Here is a 23,691-nt window from a genome sequence, read left to right on the forward strand (position 1 = left end):
CCCTGGTCCCATCCTCATACTCTGTGGGAGGTGGCAGCCACTCCTTCCTGCCATCTGTCCAATGAACCATATGAATAAATGGCTGGTTTTCCACTCTGCTGCCCATTAGAATCACCTAGGGAGGTTTATAAACATGCCAATGCCCCAATCCTCACCCCTCGAAAATTCTAGAACAATTAAGCTGGACTCTGGTGGTAGATCTTGGGCATCAGTATTTTTTAAAAGCCCCCGAGTGACCAATGTGTTGCCAGAGTTGAGAATTCCTAGAGGAGCTCCGTGATTTCTGCGTTCTTTTTTTTTTTTTTTTTTCTTTTTTTGGTTGCCCAGGCTGGAGTGCAGTGGTATGATCTCAGCTCACTGCAGCCTCCGCCTCCTGGGTTTAAGTGATTCTCCTATCTCAGTCTCCCAATTAGCTGGGATTACAGGCACGCACCACCACACATGCCTAATTTTTGTATTTTTAGTAGAGACGAGGTTTCATCATATTGGTCAGGCTGTTCTCAAACTCCTGACCTCAGGTGATCCGCCTGCCTCGGCCTCCCAAAGTGCTGGGATTACAGGCGTGAGCCACCGCCTGTAATCCCACCGTTCTTTTTAAAAGTCTTAGATCTCTATTTCATGGGCACCTCTCCCTTGGTCTCTCAGTCCAGAAAGAAACGCCAGAAAGCCAGGAGCCTCCTTTTGTTTTCAGCTGTGAAACATACAAGGGCAGAGACACCACATGCAAAGGCAAGACCAATATTATTGACAAGGGAAAATGTGATGTTTTTGTTTGTTTTAAGGGGAAATTCTAAATTGCCTCTTAAAGTGTGTTTGGGGCTTCAGGTGCACTGGAAGGTCTTCCCTGGAGCAAGGAGCAAGGAGCAAGGAGCAGGGATAGAGCCCATGGGCAGGGGTGAGTGCTCTGCCTGGAGGCAGCCCTCAGCACTCACGTGGGAAACAGCTCAAGGCAGCCCAGAGTCCCTGCAACAAACTTCATGCCCAAGGAGTGAGCAGTTTCTCTAAATACAATAGAACCTCTGCCACTTTGAAGATAAGCTCTCCCAGGCTGCTTAAAACAATAATTCTGTACTTTCTTTCCTGTTTCTAGATTTATTTTAAGTATTAGTATAAAATGTCAGAGCAGCTGATAGCAGCCAGATCAGTTTGTATAAAGCCTGACTGCCTGTTTGTAGTATATTACAGCTATATTTGACACAGGAAAGCACTTAATCATGCCTGCTATCAGCACACCACACCCACCTTTGTGAGGACCCTCAGGGGCTGTGAGATTTATCACTGTGAACTTGAACTGGATGGACAGGCCCTAATGGATAATGCAGGCTGCTTCTGAGAAGTTCGGGCTAAAAGTGTACCATCCACAACCCCAGTGCCAAGAGAAAGGTCAGGAACACCAAGCACCTCCCAGGACTGGCCTCAGTAGATCCAACCTATGCCCTGAATTTTATCTCAAGCAGTTGAAGTCTGATGAGCATAAATCTGATGGCATGGTAAGAAATTCCCTCTGCTCCATTTTGCCCCCAAAATTGCCTCTCCTGAGGGCCCATTAGCCACATTTTCCTCTTCACACCAACTGATAAACACTACTGCTTAGATAGAAAAGGCTAGTAGCATTTCTGCAGCATTCTTGCAGTTAGCCAACCTCTTCACCAAGTCTCTCTGCACCTCAAGGGGCCCTGGAGGCAGCACAAGGGGTGGTGTTGTCCAATCCACATATGGGATATTTGAGGCCCGCAGAGCTAAGCAAGCTGACCAAGGGGGACCGCAACCCAGAAGTCCTGTCCCTAAATCCTTCCTCTTAAATGTGATGCCATTGGCCCACAGGGTCTGCTGTCAGCATTTTCCTAGAAGTCGAGAAACCTGGGTTCCACTCTTGGTTTCAGCATTCTTTAGTGAATACCTGACCTCTCTAAACTTCTGCTACCACTTCTGAAGTGGGGATGATGTCGCCCCTGCATATCACAGAGGCTGGTGTACAATGGATAGGTGAGCGTTATAACTTCGCCATTAAATATTAATATTTAAAAATGCCTTTTGGAATTACATTTTGAATTCAGACTGACTGGTCTCAGCTCTTCCAAGGCACTTACCAGACCTCTCTGATCCCCAGTTTCCACATCTGTAAAATAGCAATTAAAAACTCCCATAGGTTTTCTCATTTTTTTTATGGAAGCTTTCAAACTTGTTTTTAATGTGCTTTTTTATTTTAAAATATTTAATTGACAAATAGGGATTATATATATTCAGAATGTACAACATGTTGTTTTGATATACATACGCACTGTGTAATGATTACAATCAAATTAATTTAACACATCCATTACCACCCATGCTGTACATTAGAGCCCCAGACCTTGTTCATCCTATAAGTGAAAGTTTGGACCCTTTGAACAACACCTCCCCACTCATTTCCCCTTTCTCGAAGCCCCTGGTAACCACTGTTCTACCCCCTGCTTCTATGAGTTAAAGTTTTAGAGAATATTTTTGAAAGTAAGCAGAATAGTAAGCTGCCATGTATACACCACCTGGTCCCAAACACTTTTCTAGATTCCTTGAAAAAATTGTCAGGCATCATGCCATTTCACCCATCGCTGATAATTAGGATTCCATTTTTTTAAACGTGACCACCATGCCACTGTCCCACCTAGCAAAATTAACAACCATTCTTTAACATCATGTCATATCGAGTCCAAAGCCAATTTCCCCAGTTTTCTCAAAGATGTATTTTTACAGTTGGTTTAGTCGCATCAGAACACAAATAGGGTCTGGATATTGGATGTGGTTATTGTCCCTTTTTTTTTTAATCATATCACTGTTTTGTTGGAGAAACCACATCATTTGTCTTGTGGAATGTTACACATTCTGGATTAGGTTGATTGCTTCCTTCCAGTGGTGTTTAACTTTTTTCTTCCATTTTCCATATCGCATAGGTTGGATTGTAAGGATTAAATGAGTTAATACTTGTAAAGCATTTAGCAGGTATATTAATTTGCCAGGGTTGCCAAAACGAAGTACCACAGACTAGGTGGCTTAAACAACAGAAATGTGTTGTCTCACAGCCTGAGATCCAGGTGTTGTCAGGGCTGGTATTGCCAGGGCTGGGAGAGAAAGGTGTGTTCCAGGCCACTCACCTTGGCTGAAAATGCCCACTGTCTCCCTGTCTTCCTGTCATCTTCACCCTGTCTCTGTGTTGAATTTCCCCTTTTTATGATGACATCAGTCACATTGGATTAGGACTTAATTAATAACAATTTTATTTCCAAATAAGGTCACATTCTGAGGTACAAAGGGGTAAGATTTCAAACTATGAATGGGGGGCAGTGGGCAACAATTCAACCGCCAACAGCGCGATACATGGCCCATGGTAAAACTTCTATAAATATTAGCCGTCAGCCTTCAACCATTAACATGTTATATTGTTACTTAAGGATTAAAAGTTAATATATGTAAAACCCTGAGCACAATACCTAGCACATGGTAAAATTTCTATATAAATATTAGGTATTGGCCGGGTGTGGTGCCTCACGCTTGTAATCCCAGCACTTCGGGAGGCTAAGGCGGGTGGATTACTGGAGGTCAGGAGTTCGAGACCAGCCTGGCCAAATGGCAAAACCCTGTCTCTACTAAAAATATAAAAATTCGCCTGACATGGTGGTGGGCACCTGTAATCCCAGCTACTTGGGAGGCTGAGGCAGGAGATTTGCTTGAACCTGGAAGGCAGAAGTTGCATTGAGCTGGGATTGTGCCACTGCACTCCACCCAGCCTGGGCAACAGAGTGAGACTCCATCTCCAAAGAAAAAAAAAAAAGAAAAAAATTAGGTATTGCATTGTAACATGTTACAATGTTATTTCGTAATTGTTTTAATACTAATTTATATTCATGTTAGAATGTTATTTAGTAATTTTTAAGTACTAATTTAAATTCACAAGACTCTTAAGAGCCACAGCAGTAATCACTTCTGCTAGGTGGGGAGACAGGAGTAGGTCTGCAGATTGGGAGGCCTAGAGAGAGAGCGGGAGCCTGGGTGGGTGCTGGAGTAGCCCGGAGCCCCAGCTCAGGCAGGGCGGGATCCTGGCTCTCCTGGGTCACCAGCCACACAACACCGGGAAAGTCACTGTTCCAGACTGGGGATTCCTTTTCTCTAAAATGATTATACAATAGGTATTCTCCAGCCCCCTTTTCACAACTAAAATTCTAGGTTCTATAAAGAAAAGGCCCATAAAAGGCACAGCATGTGACTACCAGTTAAACAATAAGAAAGCTATTTCACTCTATTTGTAGTATGTCCAAAAAACTTACAAAAATATTTACCAGGCAATAGATCATTCTTTTTTTTTTATTTTTATTTTTTTATTTTTATTTTTTTGAGACGGAATCTCGCTCTGTCGCCCAGGCTGGAGTGCAGTGGCGTGAATTCGGCTCACTGCAAGCTCCACCTCCCGGGTTCACACCATTCTCCTGCCTCAACCTCCCGAGTAGCTGGGACTACAGGTGCCCGTCACCGCGCCTGGCTAAATTTTTTTATATTTTTTTTAGTATAGACAGGGTTTCACCGTGTTAGCCAGGATGGTCTTGATCTCCTGACCTTATGATCTGCCCACCTCGGCCTCCCAAAGTGCTAGGATTACAGGCGTGAGCCACCGCGCCCAGCCTCATCATTCTTTTTCTTTTTTTCTTTTTTTTGAGACGGAGTCTTGCTCTGTCACCCGGGCTGGAATACAGTGGCCGGATTTCAGCTCACTGCAAGCTCCGCCTCCCGGGTTTACGCCATTCTCCTGCCTCAGCCTCCCGAGTAGCTGGGACTACAGGCACCCGCCACCTCGCCCGGCTAGGTTTTGTATTTTTTAGTAGAGATGGGGGTTTCACCGTGTTAGCCAGGATGGTCTCGATCTCCTGACCTCATGATCCGCCCGTCTAGGCCTCCCAAAGTGCTGGGATTACAGACTTGAGCCACCGCACCCGGCCGCATTCTTAAAAAGGACTAGGAAAGGATTTTCGTAAAAGCAGCCGGGTTGAGATGTGCCCATCTTCTCAGATTACACCACTATCTTCTTTACTTTGGTTTATCCCTAACTATTTTTGTTATATTTCATGTACCATTTTGACTTTCTTTTTATATGTGAACTACTTTTTGGTCTCAGAGTTGTTTGTGGTTATTTCTGTCTTCTTGTTTAAGCCTCTTACCAATAGTTCTGTTTTGTTGAGACAGGGTCTCACTTTGTCATCCAGGCTGGAGGGCAGTAGCATGATCATGGCTTACTGCAGCCTCGACCGCCCCAGGCACAAGTGATCCAACTGCCTTAGCCTTCCGAGTAGCTGGGACTATAGGCACACACTGCCATGCCCTGCTAATTTTTGTACTTTTTGCAGACACAAGTTCTCGCCATGTTGTCCAGGCTGGTCTCAAACACCTGAGTTCAAATGATCTGCCCGCCACAGCCTCCCAAAGTGCTGGGATTACAAGTGTGAGCCATCATGACCAGCCCGTTTTGTCTTTCTACTCCATTTTTTTTGCCAAGCACTTTTCCCTGACTTGTTTTCTCTTTTATTCCCCTCATGGTACACTTCTTTCTTCCTCTTATTTCTTTTTTCTCAAATCTGGATGGAAGACACAATTCTCAATACGGAGATGGAATCACTTACAGCATCCCAGTGAGGCTTCATCCTGAAAACCCTGCCTACTTTGTTCAGATGAGAACAGCCCTCCAGGGGAGATGGCTGGGAATGAAGATGACAGAGCTCAGTGTGGACTCACAGCTTCTCAGACCTCTGCAGGTGCACAAGTTCCCACTTCAACAGAATGTCACTTGTCCCAGCTGGAACATTTCTCCCTGGGGGCAGCTCTGTCAAGAAGCTCACTGCCCAGCAGCGCACTGGGAAGAATGCTGATGGAGGGGTGTTAAGTGGGGGAAAGGAGATCCTGTTGTTCGGGGCAGGAGAGAACACAGCCTTTCATGCTGTTGAGCATTGGGAGAAGTGTGCTAACATATTTTCAGATCATCAGACAGGATTACTGATTGTAAAGAAAACCTAGAGTTTGCCAAGGGTCCTTAACATCTTCATGTTGCCCATCATCAGAATGGAGGGGCTGAGAGGGCAGCCACGGCTGGGATGTGGAGAGAAGGGGACACTGGTCTCCAGCAGTCAGGAGGGCAGAGGGCTTCACACCAGAGGATGACGTCTAGAGGACTGGGGACTTGGAGCCAATTTATATGGTGACTTCATGTTTTTCCATCTATTCTCCAAGCAGCTTTTTTGGAAAAAAGCTGTGGGGTCCCCTTCTGTTGCTTGTGCTGGAGTGCAGAGGTACAGTTGTACCTCACTGCTGCCCCCAGCTCCTGAGTTCAAGCGATCCTCCTGCCTCAGCCTCCCAAAGCACTGAGATTACGAGCATAAGCCACCCTGCCCAACCTAAACAGCTTTTTTATCTTCATGTGGCTTTCCCAGTAGACTCCCCCCTGAAAAGACACAGTTGCCATTCAAAAGAATTACATGGCCTTTCTGTCTCAGACCAATGTCATTTGCTTGGACAGTATAAAACAGTTTTTCCCCAGATTTCTCTAGTTACTTTGGATAAGCTGAAGAGTCAAAGTAATATGGCCAGAACTTGGCAACTCTTCGGATATGAGGAGCTGACAATGAGAAAAGAGTCGATGGTAATACCAAATTTTGAGGTCAGAGTTCCCAGAAGAAGGATATACCACACATAGAACAGAAGAAGCTGGACTCTGTCGCAGTACTGATCATCTTCAGGTCTCCTCTCACCACCAACCCTCTATCTTAAAATCTTGCGGTGGAAGCTCTGTTGGAAGCAAGCTGTCATTTCAAGGGCCATATTTCACTTTCATATTTATTTATAAATTCCATTTTAGTGCTTTCTGTGTGCAAGATGGTGAACCAGGTGTTAGGGGATTGAACAAGGGGGAAAGATACAGCATACCATCTAAGAAGAACAGAGGGTTGGCCGGGCACGGTGGCTTATGCCTGAAATCCCAGTACTTTGGGAGGCCAAGGCGGGCAGATCACCTGAGGTCAAGAGTTCGAGACCAGCCTGGCCAACGTGGTAAAACTCTGTCTCTAATAAAAGTATAAAAATTAGCCAGGTGTGGTGACGGATGCCTGTAATCCCAGCTACTCTGGAGGCTGAGACAGGAGAATCATTTGAACCCAGGAGGTGGAGGTTGCAGTGAGCCAAGATCACGCCACTGCACTCCAGCCTAGGCAATAAGAGCAAGACTCCGTCTCAAAAAAAAAAAAGGAGCAGCAGGTTAAGCAGAGAATATAAGACACATATAGAAATAACTAAAATGCAAACATGTCGGTTATTTGTGTTAGAAATCATTTAGGAGACTGTCAACTATAAATAACAGAAAAAACCTACTTTTAATTGATTTTTTAAATAAAATAAATTTATTATCTCACCAAAAGTCTAGAAATAGGATGATTCTAGGGCCGGTTAATATAACAGCTTGAGGACTTCATGGAGCCAGGTCCTTTCCATCTTTACCCTCTGCCATCTGAGCATGTTGGCCTTGGTCTTCAAGCTCGTCCCCTCGTGACACAAGAGGGCCACAGGTTCAGTCATTCCACAGGGGCACAACCACTCTGGGTGAAAGAAGAGGGGCCAATGTCTCCAATTGTTTTTCTTTTATTTTTATGGGCAGGAGAGAAACTACCCCTCCCCCACTTCCTCTATGTCTCACTTACAAGTACATCACATGACCATTTTTAGATGAATCACCAGCAAGGAGAATATTAACCCAATTGTTTGGACCAATAAAGAGTTGTTTCTTTGGACCTGGAGAGGGAGCCCTGGACACTAGACACCTAAACAAAATCTGGATTCTGTTATAAAGGTAAATAAGAGGAAATGGCTTTATGGGGATAAAGAAGAGTATTTGCTGCAACATGCCTGTTGTAGCTGGCACATTCACTTGAAGCTGTTTAGTCCCATCCAACAATGTTTAGACAATGAAGTGTCTGAGATCCTTCCATTGTTTTACAAGGGAAAGGGTAAACACCATGTTCCGCCAGAACTGAGGATAGCTCTTGAATAAACACAACTACTGATTTCTGTGGCACCAGCTGTATGCCAAATGCTGCATGCCGGACAATGCACTGCCCTAAGCATTTTAGCCCATAGCTCAGTTTGTTCTTACCACAGTTTTGCAAAGTAGATGCTATTACCCTCATTTATGCAAATGAAAGAAAACAGACAAACACTTGCTTCAAGGAAGTCAAGTAACTTGCCAAAGTCACAAGCTAAGCCATGACAGAGGTGAGAGCCAGCCCACACCTACCTCAGGCCCAAGCTCCTTCTCTTCCAGCGTACGTCTCCACTGCTTGATTCCCATGACAAGCGTGCGGAGAGCAGGAACTTGTGGTGATGGTGATGGAGGGGTGTTAAGGGAGGGAAAGGAGATCCTGTTGTTCCGGACAGGAGAGAACACAGCCTTTCATGCTGTTGAGCACTGGGAGAAGTGTGCTAACACACTTTCAGATCATCAGAAAGGATTAGTAATTGTAAAGAAACCCTGGAGTTTGACCAGGGTCCTTAACATCTGATGATGTTGCCCATCATCAGAATGCAGGGGCTGAGAGGGCAGCCATGGCTGGGATGTGGAGAGAAGGGGACAGCATCTATGTATGACAGCAGGGGCAGAGGGAGGATAGCTTTATGCCCTCCTGAAGGTACTATGCTGCTGTAGAACTGGAGGCTGGAGTTGGGGTAAAAAGGAGTCCCTGAGCTTATCCAGGAAGAGGTGTTGATTGATTGAGGACAGTGGGAATCCAGGATTTAGAGTGGACAAGAATTTCACCCTCTTTCTGCCCAGAAAAGGCGGGTTCTCAGCACTGCTGATTATAATGGAAAAAAAATAGGGCTGACTTAGAAAACTGTTCAACAGATACACCAAAAGATTCAGATTATTTCATAAAGCTTTTCATTAGGAACCTGGAATCCACTTTGCATCCATCCAAATGACAAGTCAAGGCTGACAATACAACTTGTGTTTCACTTCATAATATGCAAAGTGTCTCTACGTGCACCATCTCATGTGACATCTGAGGTCCCTGTCACTCCCCTCTCAGATGATGAAATAGGCGCTGATGGAAACATTCTATATCTGCTTGCTCTATGCTGTAGCCACAGCCACATGTAGCTATTAGGCACTTGACTGTAACTAGTGCAACTAAGGAACTGAATTTTTAACTTTAACTAATTTAAGTTTTAATTTAAGAAGCCACCTGTGGGCCAGGCGTGGTGGCTCTCACCTGTAATCCCAGCACTCTGGGAGGCTGAGGCAGGTGGATCACCTGAGGTCAGGAGTTCAAGGCCAACCTAGACAACATGGCAAAACCATGTCTCTACTAAAAAATATAAAAATTATCTGGGTGTGGTGGTGGGCCCCTATAGTCCCAGCTACTCAGGAGGCTGAGACGGGAAAGTCAGTTGAACGCAGGAGGCAGAGGTTGCAGTGAGCCAAGATCGTGCCACTGTACTCCAGCCTGGGCAACAGAGTGAAACTCCGTCTCAAAGAAAAAACAAAAAGAAGACACCACCTGTGGCCTGTGGTTCTGTATTGCCGGTGCACTTGTAGATGTTGAGGACTTGCCCGAGTTCATGGCTCCAGTCAGCTGCAGTGTGTTACTCCTCTATTTCCAATAACAGATTGCAACAGAAATTTTTTCTGGGTTCCTTGAGTTAATCATCAACCTGATTTAAATGTTGGAAATTTAATTCTGTTGTGAAAACTTCTCAAGGATGAATGTTATAAGGGGAAAGGACCAGTAATACTTGAAATGAACATTCCCTTATGTCAGTTAGGTCTGGATTTGTTGGGCAATGGGAGTATAGCATATATCCCAGCACCTGAGTGAAGTTTTCCACTCAGGTTGTGGGGAAACAAATGAGCTTCTGCGCCCAGCAATGCCGGCAATTGCCTAAAAGAGACTACTCAGTAAGGGGCATGACCAGAGCTGTCCTTCACCTTCTGGGAGGAAAAACAGAATCAAAATCTCTCTTGTGATTTACGGGTAGCCATAAATCTTGGAAGGTCCTAGGCACCAAACAGATATCTGACATTACTCCTGACATCATGATCTGACACTATTTCTGCTCATCAACACTGTTAGGGCAATTGAAGGAACATAGCAGCGGCAAGGGCCGAAGTAGGGGTGCCAGAAGGGAGGAGAATTCATCAGTGAAACCTCATGCTTTCGTGGAAAAGAGGGACAAAGGGAGTAAGAATTACAGCAAGTTTCCAGGGAAAATACCTCATCTGTTTTGAGGGTGTATGTACAGTCCTCTGGTAATCTAAACAAAGATTCCATCCTGCACTGTGATGAGGACCATCATCCCACTATCAGTGGGGCCCCAGGTACTGTTTCCCTATCTCAACTCTTTGCCTACTAAGGGATTTTGGACTTGGTTGGGAAAATGTGCCAATGACAACACTGATCCCTCCCACCCAAGTCCGACCTTCGGAGGCTTGGGTTGCCCTGTTGCGTGAAGTCGAGGGATTCCCGGCATGTTGGACATTCCTATCTCCTTAGCCTGCCTCCAGATAGCTCCCTTCCTTCCTGGATAGATAGAAGTATAGGTTAGCCAGGCAGGTGACCCTCACCTCCACCCCGGATTTAGTCAGAAATTTCATTCCATCATCATTATTAATAGCTGGGTGTGCTAATGTTTCCTGAAGAACATGATAAGAACCACACAGAATCTAAAGGAAACAAATCCATGACTCGGCACTTTCCCTCATACTCGACAGCAATGGAGAGTTCCTGGTTGACCCAAAAATATCTGTGAGGCCTGGGACTCTTGCCCAATGTCTGCATGAAAATCTAATCTTATGTGGGATAAGGGTGTGCAGCCACTGAAACTTAGAAAAATCATAGACAGCCTCCGTGTAATGTCACCCTCGAGCCCTGCAGCTGCCCGAAGTCAATGAACAGAACTGCCTTCTACCTACAGTGCCAGTTGCTGCTTCCTGAATTCCAATTAGTTTGCTAAAGGGAGGAAATCTAAAGTTTACTGCGAATTGTCTTCAAGGTTTTTATATGCATCTCAGATTAGTCCCTCCATCTCCCTGTGAGATAAGAAATATGGACTAATTGTAGAATTGGAGAAGCTGAGGTTCAGAGAAGTGATTAGCTCAAGATCACACAGCTAATTAGAAGAAGAACCCAAACCCAAACCTGACCTGTTCGTCTCTCAGCACCGAGCTCCTACCCCAGGCAGCATGATCTGAATGGGGGCTGGGTACCCACTGGTGCGGACTGAATTGTGCCCCCAGCACAAAATAATTGTATGTTGAAACCATAACCCCCAATGTGACTGCATTCAGAGGTCAGACTTTTAGGAAGGTAGTTATGGTTCAATGAGGTCATAAGGGGGTGCCCAAAGCAATAGAACTGATGTTCTTATAAGCAAAGGAAGCCTGGGCAACACAGTGAGACCCTGTTTCTGTAAGATAAAAAAATAATAATTAGCCAGCCATGGTGGCACATACCTGTGATTCTGGCTACTTGGGAGGCTGAGGTAGGAGAATTGCTTGAGCTCAGGAGTTTGAGGCTGCAGTGAGTCATGATCACACCACTGCACTCCAGCCTACGTGACAGAGTGAGGCTCTGTCTCAGAAAAGAAAAGGAACTGGCACCAGGACTGTTTCTCCAAGCGGACACAAAAGAGAGTTCATGTGAGCACCCAGTGAGAAGGTGGACATCTGCAAGCCAGGGAGAGAGGCCTCACCAGAAACCGACCTTGCAGGCACCTTGACCTTGGATTTCTAGCCTCCAGAGCTATGAGAAAATAAGTGTCTGTTGTTTGGGCCATCTAGTCTTAGGGATTTTGTGATGGCAGCTTGAGCAGACTTGTACACCCACCTTGGTGCCTTTAAGACTTTCTCTTCAAAACACCTCATATAACACTCAGAAAAATGCCATGCTTACCTAATCCCACATTTCACAGCACCTTCCTAACCCTTACTGCCTCTCCAGCAGGGCCAGGTCTGGGAAGGTGGGGAGGTACTTTCTTTGCTAGGGCACAAAAATGACGGGGATCCCAAAAACTCAGTAATTAAATAACATTTTAATTAAATGCTTTAAAAAAATCAAAATTAGGCTGGGCACGGTGGCTCACGCCTGTAATCCCAGCACTCTGGGAGGTCAAGGCAGGCAGATCACGAGGTCAAGAGATTGAGACTATCCTAGTGAACACGGTGAAACCCCATCTCTACTGCAAATACAAAAATTAGCTGGATGTGCTGGCGTGCGCCTGTAGTCCCAGCTACTCGGGAGGCTGAGGCAGGAGAATAGCATGAACCTGGGAGGCAGGGGTTGCAGTGAGCCAAGATCGCGCCACCGCACTCCAACTTGGTGACAGAGTGAGACTCCATCTAAAAAAAAAAAAAAAAAAAAAAATCAAAATTAATGCAAAAACTCCATAAGACTTTGGCTACTTCATAATTTTGCCCACAGCTAGTCATGGTTTATAGCTATTTCTCCCTTGTTTTTCAACGTAAGTACAGCCTCTGTGAGTGGAACCCAAACTCCATGCTTGAGATAAAGGAACTACCCTTTTTTCCTCATTACAGATTATTAAGATGTTAAGGTCGGGCACAGTGGCTCACACTTGTAATCCCAGCACTTTGGGAGGCTGAGGCAGGCAGATCATTTGAGGCCAGCAGTTAAAGACCAGCCTGACCAACATGGCAAAACCCCTTCTCTACTAAAAATACAAATATTAGCCAGGCATAGTGGCGCACACCTGTAATCCCAGCTACTTGGGAGGCTGAGACATAAGAATCGCTTGAGCCCAGGAGGCAGAGGTTGCAGTGAGCTGAGATCACACCATTGCACTCCAGAGCCCGGGTGACAAAGCCAGACTCTGTCTCAAAAAAAAAAAAAAAAAAAGATGTTAATAATAATCAACAAGCATGGGCTGGACACCAGCTGTGTTGCAGGCTTTGTCCTGGGTGCAGAGTATTCAGTAGTGAGCAGGGTGGACAAGGCCAGCCTAATGGAGAGGGCAGTCTGCAGAGGAACCGAAACAAGTAAGGGCCTGCAAGAGTCCACAGAACTGGGGCCACATGTGGTGCTTGCAAAGGAGAGTCGATGATAGAGGTACGTGGAGGACACCTAAGCTTGAGTGAGAGCATCAGGAAGGTATCCCTGGGGAAAGAGGCATCTTTGGCAGTTTAGCAAGTGACAGAGGTGGGAAGACCCAGATCTAGGCAGAGGAGAAACATGTGAGAATCTTCAAATTGTTGCTGTTTACTGAGCACTGACAGATTACAAACACCATGAGGCTGAAAGCTCATGACATCCTGTAAGATAGGTGAGCTTCTTCCTCACACACTCCCATCTGATCCATCGACAAATTCCATTGGTTCCATCTTCAAAATAGGTAAGAGAGTCCAACAACCTCTCCCCAGATCCATCCCTACCACCCCAGTCTGAGTCTCCTAAATGGTCCCTGGCTCCCACCTTCAGTTTGGTTTGGTTTGGTTTGGTTTGGTTTGGAGACAGGGTTATACTCTCTCACCCAGGCTGGAGTGCACTGGCATGATCACAGTTCACTGCAGCCACAACCTCCCTAGGCTCAGGTGATCCTCCCACCTCAGCCTCCCCAGTAGCAGAGACTACAGGCGTGTGCCACCATGCCCAGCTAATTTTTGTATTATTTGTAGAGGTGGGTTTTTGCCATGTTGCCCAGGCTGGTCTCAAACTCCTGAGCTCAAGTGATCCACTTGCCTCAGCCTCCCAAAGTGCTGGGATTATGAGAAAGAACCACTATGTCCTCCTCCTGGTTCCCCACCTTTGCTCTCTTCAGTCATTTATCAATGTGGATGCCAGAGTCATCCTGCTAAACGATAAAGCAGATCATGCCACTTCTCCAGCTCAAGCCTTCCAATTGCTTCTCATCCTTACTCAGAGTAAAGTCAAATAAATAAAACAATCTGCCCTGCAAAGCCTCCTCCCCATGAGCCCTCTCCCCTCATCTTGTTATCAAAACTCTATAATTTATGTATCTTGTTGATACGGTTTGGCTGTGTCTTCACCCAAATCTCATCTTGAATTCCCATGTGTTGTGGGAGGGACCCAGGGAGAGGTAATTGAATCATGGGGGCAGATCTTTCCCATGCTGTTCCCATGAGAGTGAATAAGTCTCATGAGATCTGATGGTTCTATAAGGGGGTGTTTCCCTGTGCAAGCTTTCTTTTTACCTGCTGCCATCCATGTAAGATGTGACTTGCTTCTCCTTGCTGTCCGCCATGATTGTGAGGCCTCCCCAGCCATGTGGAACTGTAAGTCCAATAAACCTCTTTCTTTTGTAAATTGCCCAGTCTCGGGTATGTCTTTATCAGCAGCGTGAAAGCAGACTAACACACTTGTTTATTGTTGTTGACTACCCAACCAACCACCAGAAAAACCTGTAAGTCAATCAAAACTGGGTTTATGAGATTTCCTGCAATAAGGCAGCAGACCACTTTGACAGAATCTTAGTAGTGTTTCAAAATGAGAAGTTAGAGGAGAGTCTTTGTGGGGGGTTAAGGCTTCAATTAGGTGATGCCAAGGATGATCTTGTAAGGAGGAGAATTGGCTAGAATCAGAGGATTTATGACATACCAGCTTTGAACTGGTGGGAGGACTGAGGTGAGGGTCTTGTAGGGTTTGATACGTAAACTGTTAGTCTTGATAAACAAGCACCATTTCCTAGTATTGTTTAACACATGAATTGAGAATTATTTCTGTTTCAGTTCTCACACCACTAGAATGTAAGTTCCACGAGGACATGGATTACTTTTTCTGTTTTGTTCACCTGTATCCTATCTCATAGGATAATGCAGATATTGAGAGTAGATATCAACAAACATTTGTCAAATAAAATAATTAATGTGTTATTATTTTCATTTTTTAAATAAGGAAACTGTAACTCAAATAACTTCCCTTAGTCACATAACTAGATGAACACAGGGCTATTTGACTCTAAAAACAAACTCTCCGGCACCACTGTGCTGATGGTAACAAATGGTTATGGAGGCATTGTGTGTTAAGTGCTTCAAATGCAGTCATTTAACTCAATAACTCTACGATGCAGGCATTATTATTATCCCCCTATTAAGGATGAGGAAACTGAGCATTACACAAATTAAGTTACCCAAGGTGCAAAAGCTCACAAGTACAGAGACAGTTCTCAAAATCAGGTTTTTGTAACTGAAAACACTGTGCTAATATCCAAAAGGTGGGAGCAACACAAGTGTCCATTGATGGATGAATGGACACAGAAAAAGTGGTCTATACATACAAAGGAATATTATTCAGCCATAAAGAGGAAGGAAAGGCTGATACTTGCTATAACATGGATGAATCTTGAGGACATTACACTAGGTGAAATAAGCCAGTCACAAAAGGACAAATAGTGGATGATACCACTTATATGAGGTACCTGGAATAGTCAGATTCATAGAGATAGAAAGTAGAATGGTGGTTGCCAGGGATATAGGGGAAAATGGGAAATTATTGTTTAATGGGTACAGAGTTTCAGTTTTGCAGGATGAAAGGACTTTTGGAGATGGATGGTGTAATGGTTCACAACAAAGTAAGTATAATGAACGCCACCGAACTGTACATTTAGAAATGGGTAAGATGGGCTGGGCACGGTGGCTCACACTTATAATCCCAACACTTTGGGAGGCCGAGGAGGGTGGATCACCTGAGGTCAGGAGTTCAAGACCAGCCTGGCCAACATGGTGAAACCCCATTTCTACTAAAAATACAAAAATTAGCCAGCTGTGGTGGCAAGCACCTGTAATCCTAGCTACTTGGGAGGCTGAGGAAAGAGAATAACTTGAACCCAGGAGGCAGAGGTTGAAGTGAGCTGAGATCGTGCCACTGCACTCCAGCCTGGGCAACAAGAATGAAGCTCTGTCTCCAAAAATATATATATGGGTAAGATGGTAAATTTTATGTCATGTGTAATTCATCACTATCTTTAAAAACTATGCTAAACAAGCATAGTCTTCAAAATTGAATAACCTAGATGACATGGACAAATTCCTGAAAACACATGATCTATCAAAATTGATGGATAATTTAAAAATCTGAATAGACATAACTAGTAAGGAGATTTAATCAATAATCAAAACTTCTCAACAATATCAACAACAAAAAGCTGAGAAACAGATGACTTTACTGGTGAATTACACCAAATGCTTTTTTTTTTTTTCTGGAGATAGGGTCTTGCTCTGTCACCCAGGCTGGAGTGCAGTGGTGTGATCACAGCTCACTGCAGCCTTTACCTCCTGGGCCCAAGCAATCCTCCCACTTCAGCCTCCCAAGCAGCTAGGACTACAGGCACATGCCACCATGCCCAGCTAATGTTCCTAAAAATTTTTTGTAGAGATACTGTCTCCCTACATTGCCCAGGCTAGTCTTGAACTCCTGAGCTCAGGCAATCCTCCTACCTTAGCCTCTCAAAATGCTGAGATTACAAGCATTAGCCACCATGCCTGGCCTATACCAAATACTTAACGACGAATTAATACCAGTTCTTCTGAAACTCTTCCAAAAACTTGAAGAGGAGGTAACACTTCTTAAGTCATTCTCTGAGGCCAGCATGATCCTGATACTGAAGCCAGACAAAGATGTTGTCAAAAAAAGAAAACTGTGGCCGGGCGCGGTGGCTCAAGCCTGTAATCCCAGCACTTTGGGAGGCCGAGGCGGGCGGATCACAAGGTCAGGAGGTCGAGACCATCCTGGCTAACACAGTGAAACCCCGTCTCCACTTAAAAAAAAATACAAAAAATTAGCCGGGCGAGATGGCGGCGCCTGTAGTCCCAGCTACTCGGGAGGCTGAGGCAGGAGAATGGCGTGGACCCGGGAGGCGGAGCTTGCAGTGAGCTGAGATCCGGCCACTGCACTCCAGCCTGGGCGACAGAGCGAGACTCCGTCTCAAAAAAAAAAAAAAAAAAAAAAAGAAAACTGTAATGCAAAAATCCTCAAAAAATATTAGCAAACCAAATTCAGCAACATATTAAAAGGATTAAACACCATGACGAGGTGGGATTTAATCCCAGAAAGCAAGAATGGTTCAATGGAGCAAGATGGTTGACCAGAAGCCTTTAATGCTTGTCCCCCCTCACAAAGACATCCAGAACAATGAATAAACAATGACATTGAAACAAAAATAACTGGAGGAGAGTGCCATTGTGCATCAGAGGAGTAACAGAAATCCGAGTGAGCACAGAAAATTGGAATGGCCACATAGAGAACCAAAGGAAACACTGGGCCTCCACCATCCCATTCCCTAACCAGGATGGGCTGGGAACCAGGAGGGAACTTCTCCTTTGGCAATGAGGTAAGAAAGAGGATCCCAGCAACCTTCATGAACACCTTGGACACCTACAGGCCTCACCACTGGGGTCCCCTGCAGTCCTCACAGGAACTAAGCCCAGTGAGGGAACTGCCTGGAGTCCACATAGCTGTGGTCCCACTAGAGAAGGCACCAACGCTGTGCTCCACCTCCTGGGGCCTGAAAAACTACTGTGCTGTGCCATCTTGGATTTGAAACTATGGATGGAGAATGTCTTGTCCAGGGAGTGAGTAGCTACGGCTCACCTTCATCCTTGAGGCTAAGCCACTCCAGCCCAGTGGCCCAACATCCCCAAGCTCAGTTGTGAGCAGCTATTACACTCTTCCCCATGGAACCAAGCAGAGGCCAAGGTCCTCCACCTACTCCTCCCCAGCCCCTCAGGTCAGAGCTGAAGGGGTACCCTGTCTCCTGGGAAAAGAGTATCTTGGACACGTATGGCACTCATGCTTCTCTGGTACCTAAGTTGAAGCAGCACCCTGCATCCTAGGAAGTGGTGCCCTGACCACCCAAAGCAGTCACACACACACACACACACACCAGCACTTAAGCCGCAGGGCATCCTGCATTCCAGGGAAATGGTTCCTGGGCCACCCAGAACAGTCATGCCTTTCCAGGCCTGAGCTGAAGTAGCATATTGCCCCCTAAGGAATTGGTGCCCTGGCTGAGCTGAGCAGCTCCACATCCCAGGGTTGAGCTGAAATAGTATCCTGTGTCCCAGAGAAATGGAGCAATGGCTGAGCTGAGACACGCAGCCCTACAGGCCAAACGGATCTAGTATTCTGCTTCCCTGGAGCTGGACTAGCCCACTAAAGTCTTAGCTGCTGAAACATCCCTCTTCCTTGGGAGTACAGTCATCACTGTGCTTTCTTCTGCCCTACTCCTCAGGGCCCAAATGATAGCTGTGCTCTGCCATTCTGGGGTACTTGCTGCCACGGCACTTGGCCTCACTGAGTCTGGGATACGCCCAACCCTGACCATCTCAAGGCCTAGAATCACTACTACATAGTACTTCATCCAGTGGAACCTGAGTTATCACTGAGCCCTACTCCCAAATTGCAGCCATACCCTGCTTCCCAGGCTCAAACCTCCAGAGCATCCCTTCTTCCCCAAACTCAGGCCAGGGCTGTGCCCTACCTCCCAGGGGTATAATCTCAGCAACAATTCTGCCCCTGGGCCTGAGCTACTAGGGGATGCCCACAGAGTCACAGATCCTGGCTTTGTGGGCAACCTACATCCAACCCTGCCACAAAGAGCAAACCTGCACCCCAAGACCCAACCTGCACCCCAAGACCCAGGTGCATGAACTGTTGCCAAAAAGAAGAAAAAGGCCAGGCACAGTAGCTCACGTCTGTAATCCCAGCACTTTGGGAGGCCAAGGCAGGCAGATCACTTGAAGTCAGGAGTTCAAGACCAGCCTGACCAACATGTGAAACCCAATCTCTACTAAAAATAAACACACACACACACACAGCTGGGCATAGTGGTGCACACCTGTAATCCCAACTACTTGGGAGGCTGAGGTAGGAGAATTGCTTGAACCCTGGAGGCAGAGGTTGCAGTGAGCTGAGATCACACCACTACACTCCAGCCTGGGTGACAGAGTGAGACACCATTTATAAAACAAACAAACAAACAAAAACCGGTGCTGGTGAGGACACAGAACAGGACAATTCTTATGCACAGTTGGTGGGAATGTAAATTATTATAGCCACTATGGAAAACAGTATGGAGGTTTCTCAAAAAACTAAAAATAGAATTACCATGTGACCTAGCAATCCCACTGCTGAGTATGTATCCAAAGGAAAAGAAATAGGTATGGGAAAAAGATATCTGTACCCCCATGTTTACTGCAGTACTATTCACAAGATATGCAGCCAAGATATAGAATCAGCCTAAGTTCCACCAACAGATGAATGGATAGTCAGTGGATGAGTGGATAAAGAAAATGTGGTACATATACATAATGGAGTATTATACAGTCAAAAAAATGAAATCCTGTCATTTGCAATGACATGAATGGAACTAGAGGACATTATGTTGAGTGAAATAAGCCAGGCACAGAAAGACAAATATCACATTTCTCACTCATATGTGGGAGCTCAAAAAAAACTTAACACATGGAGACAGAGAGTAGAACAATGACTCTCAGAAGCTAGGAAGGGTGGTCAGGAGGAGGAAATATACAGAGGTTGGTTAATGGGTACAAAAATATAGTTAGATCGAGGCAATGAGATCTAGTGTTCAGTAGCAGAAGAGGGAGACTATAGTTAACAATAGTTTATTGTATGTTTCAAAATAAGTGAAAGAGTGGCATTAGAATGTTCCTAGCAGTTTGGCACAGTGGCTCACACCTGTAATCCCAGCATTTTGGGAGGCCAAGGTAGGCAGATTGCTTGAGCCCAGAAGTTCAAGACCAGCCTGGGCAACATGGTGAAACCTCATCTCTACAAAAGAAAATTACAAAAATTAGCTGAGCATGGTGGTGTGCACCTGTAGTCCCAGCTACTCAGAAGTCTGGGCTGGGGACATCCTTTGAGCTGGGAGGTTGAGAGAACAGTGAGCTGAGACGATGCCACTGCACTCCAGCCTGGGCGACAGACCTTGTCTCAAAAAAGAAAAGAAAAAAAGAATGTTTCTAGCACAAAGAAATGATAAATGCTTGAGATGATGGCTATCCTAATTACCCTGATTTAATCATTACACACTGTGATACTTGTATCAAAATATCACATGCACCCCCATAAATATGTAAATACGTACAATTATTACGTATCCATAAAAGTTAAAAGTTTTAAAACAGATGAATGTGTAAAGAAAATGTGATATATTTACACAATGGAATATTACTTAGTCATAAAAAAGAATGAAATTCTGTCATTAGTGGCTATATAAGAGAGCTTGGAAAATATTAAGTGAAATAAGCCAGGCATAGAAAGATAAGTACTGCATGTTCTCACTCACATGTGAAAGCTCAAAAAAGTTGATCTCATAGAAGTAGAGAGTAGAATAGTAGTCACCAGTGACTGGGAAGGGTAGGTGGGAGCAGAGGATAGATAGCAAAGGTCAGTTAATGCATACAAAAGTACAGCTATACATAGGAGTAATAAGTTACAGTGTTCTATAATACTATAGGAAAACTAACGAAAATTTATTACGTATTTTCAAGTAGCCAGAAGAGTAGATTTTGAATGTTCCCAACACCAAAAAAAAGGAAATTTTTGAGATGATGAATATACTAATTACTATGATTTGATCATTACACATTGTATACGTGTATCAAAATGTCACAATTTACCTCATTAATATGTACAATTATCTATCAATTTAAAATAGTAAGAAAAGCAAAAAATGAAATAAGAACAATGAAAAAAGAATGCTTCAACAAAAAAATCAATCAATGTAATACACTACATTAATAGAATTCAGGGGAGAAACACACATGATCAACTCAATTGATGCAGAAAAACACCTGACAAAAATTCAACCACCTTGCATGATAAAAACACTCAATATACTAGGAATAGAAGGAAACTTCCTCAAAATGATAAAGGTCGTATATGAAAAACTCACAGTTAACATCATACTCCAAACACCTTTGCGTATATGGTCCACTGATTTTTGACAAGAGTGCCAAGACCATTCAATGGTGAAAAGACAGTATGAAACCTTTTCCTCTACAATCATTAATAGGACAAGGTTGCCTGCTTTCACTATTTCAATTCAGCATAGGATTAGAAATTCTAGTCAGAGCATTTAGGCAAGAAAAAGAACAAAAGTCATCTAAATTGGAAAGGAAAAAGGATAATTAATTCTCACTGTTCACAGAGGGCAAGATCTTTTATGTAGAAAACCCTAGAGATTGTGCAAGTGCACACACACACACACACAACTTTAGAGCTAATGAACTCAGCAACGTCGCAGGATATAAAATCAACACACAAAAATCAGTTGCATTTCTATATACTGGCAATGAATAATCTGAAAAGAAAATTAAGAAAAACATTCCATTTATAATAATATCCAAAAGAATAAAATACGGTTAACCTCCTGCATAGTCAAAAGTCCACATACAATATTTGACTCTCTGAATGCTTAAGTACTAACTGCCTACTGTTGACCGGAAAATTTACCGATAACAACCTGTCAATTAATGCATATTTTATGTTATATGTATTATATATTATATTCTTAGAATAAAGTAAGATAGAGAAAAGAAAGTGATATTTTAAAAATCAGAAGGAGTCTCAACAATGTCTGGATAATTACAAAAAGAGGGAAAGAAAAAATAAGAACAAAATAAAATCACAAGGAAGAAAAAATATATTTGCAATTCATTAAGTGGAACGGATTATCACAAAAGTCATCATCCTTGTCATCTTCACACTTGAGTAGGCTGAAGAGGAGGAGGAAGAGAAAAGATTCGTCTTGCTGTCTCAGGGGTAGCAGAGGTAGAAAAGGTAGAGGAGGTGGAAGGGGAGGCAGGAGAGGCAGGCACACTTGCTGTAACTTTTATTGCAGAAACTGAGTATAAATGAACCTTGCAACTCAAATTCATGTTGTTTAAGGGTAAACTGTACTTAGGAATATATTTGATTAAGAAGGGAAAAGATTGGTACGTTGAAAACTACAAAACATGACTGAAAGAAACCAAAGAATATAAATTAATGGAAAGACATTTCCATTTTATCTTAACATTGTGAAGAGGACAAAATCACGCAAAGCAATCTACAGATTCAGCGAAACTCCTGTCAAAATACCAATGGCATGTTTTGCAGAAATAGAAAAATCAATTCTAAAAGTTATAGGAAATCTCAGGAGATCCTAAATAACCAAAACATTCTTGAAAAATAACAAAATTGGAAGATTCACATTTCCTAATTTCAAAACTTACTACAAAGCTACAGTATTAAAAAAAAAAAGTGATACTGGCATAAAGACAGCTATATAAACCAATGGAAAAGAACAGAAAGCCCAGAAATAATCACAGAAATATGGGGCCAAATGATCTTCAACAACAGTGCCAAGACCACTTAATGGAGAAAGGACATTCTCCTTAACCAATGGTGCTAGAAAAACTGAATATTCACATGCAAACAAGTAAAGCTGGATCCTTACATCATACTTTTTTAAACTCAAAATGAGTCAAAGATCTAAAGTTAAAAGCTAAAACTATAAACTCTTGGAAAAAACAAGGGAAGATCTTCATGAGATTGGATTTGACAACAATTTCTTGGATACAACACCAACAACACAGTCAACAAAAGTAAAAATTAAAGAATCGTTTTTTTCATGAAAGTTTAAAACTTTTTGCATCAAAGGACGCAATCAACAGAGTGAAAAGAAAACCCACAGAATGAAGAAAATATTTGCAAATGATATATCTGATAAGGGATTCGAATCCAGAATAAGCAACTCCTAAAACTCAATGACAAAAACAAACAACTCAATTCAAAAATGAGTATTACCACACGCTGAGCCGCCGTGCAGCTAGGATGCCATTGTGGAAGCCGAAGCCGCACCTCCTGCAGGGCTCCTCCCACCAGCCGGGCACCTCAGATGAGAGCTACACCCAGGCCAGCACCAGCAGCTCAGCCGCCAGCAGTGGCACCCCCATCTACAGTTGGCTCTCCTGCTGCTGCGCCCCGGCAGCCAAGTCTGATGACCCAAGTGGCAACCACTGCAGCTGGCATAGCTGTAGGCTGTGCTGTGGGGCACACACTGAGTTATGTCGTTACTGGGAGCTACAGTGGAGGAAGTAATGGTGAGCCTGCAAAACCTGACATCACTTACCAGCAGCCTCAAGGAACCCAGCCAGCACAGCAGCAGCAGCCTTTTTTCCATGAGATCAAACAGTTTTTGGAGTGTGCCCAGAACCAAGATGACATCAACAAGCTCTGTGGGGCTTTCAATGAAGTTCTCAAACAGTGCAGACTTGCAAACAGATTGGCCTAATCAAGAAGTTCAAATTGGAGAAATGGAAAAGCAGCTCTCATAGCCAAGTTAATTCACTATTAAAATATAATTGATGGTAAAGGTATAAAGTATAACCATCAGTTAAACCTCTCGTGTGTCATTTGTAGCTTCCTTGCTTCAGAATTGAAATGGAAGAGGGTGTTGTAACTGTGTAGAATTTCATTAAGATGGTGTAGAATTTGGGGCTGGGCAAACGTTTGTGTGCCCTCCTTAAACTGGCTGTTACAATTTTATTCCTTGTGAGTTAATTAGAATAAGGTGATTTTCTTCCAAGAAAATGAGTATTTCTCTAGAAGATAAACAAATGGCCAATAAATACATGCCTTAGTCATTTGGAAA

General features: G+C 43.9%; 1 protein-coding gene across 1 annotated transcript in view; it reads left to right on the plus strand.

The window, feature by feature from the left end:
* LOC104681667 (coiled-coil-helix-coiled-coil-helix domain-containing protein 2-like) overlaps positions 1–23,331 on the plus strand; it is a 36,016-nt gene extending 12,685 nt beyond the window's left edge. Inside the window, exons 3-5 of the mRNA XM_010388013.1 lie at positions 783–895; positions 6,567–6,658; positions 22,867–23,331. Coding sequence (XP_010386315.1) covers positions 783–895; positions 6,567–6,658; positions 22,867–23,331 — 670 coding nt within the window. The remainder of the gene's footprint in view (positions 1–782; positions 896–6,566; positions 6,659–22,866) is intronic.
* Positions 23,332–23,691: the final 360 nt, after the last annotated feature.

The sequence above is a fragment of the Rhinopithecus roxellana genome, chromosome 9 (genome assembly GCF_007565055.1).
Source record: "Rhinopithecus roxellana isolate Shanxi Qingling chromosome 9, ASM756505v1, whole genome shotgun sequence".
Classification (NCBI taxonomy): domain Eukaryota; kingdom Metazoa; phylum Chordata; class Mammalia; order Primates; family Cercopithecidae; genus Rhinopithecus; species Rhinopithecus roxellana.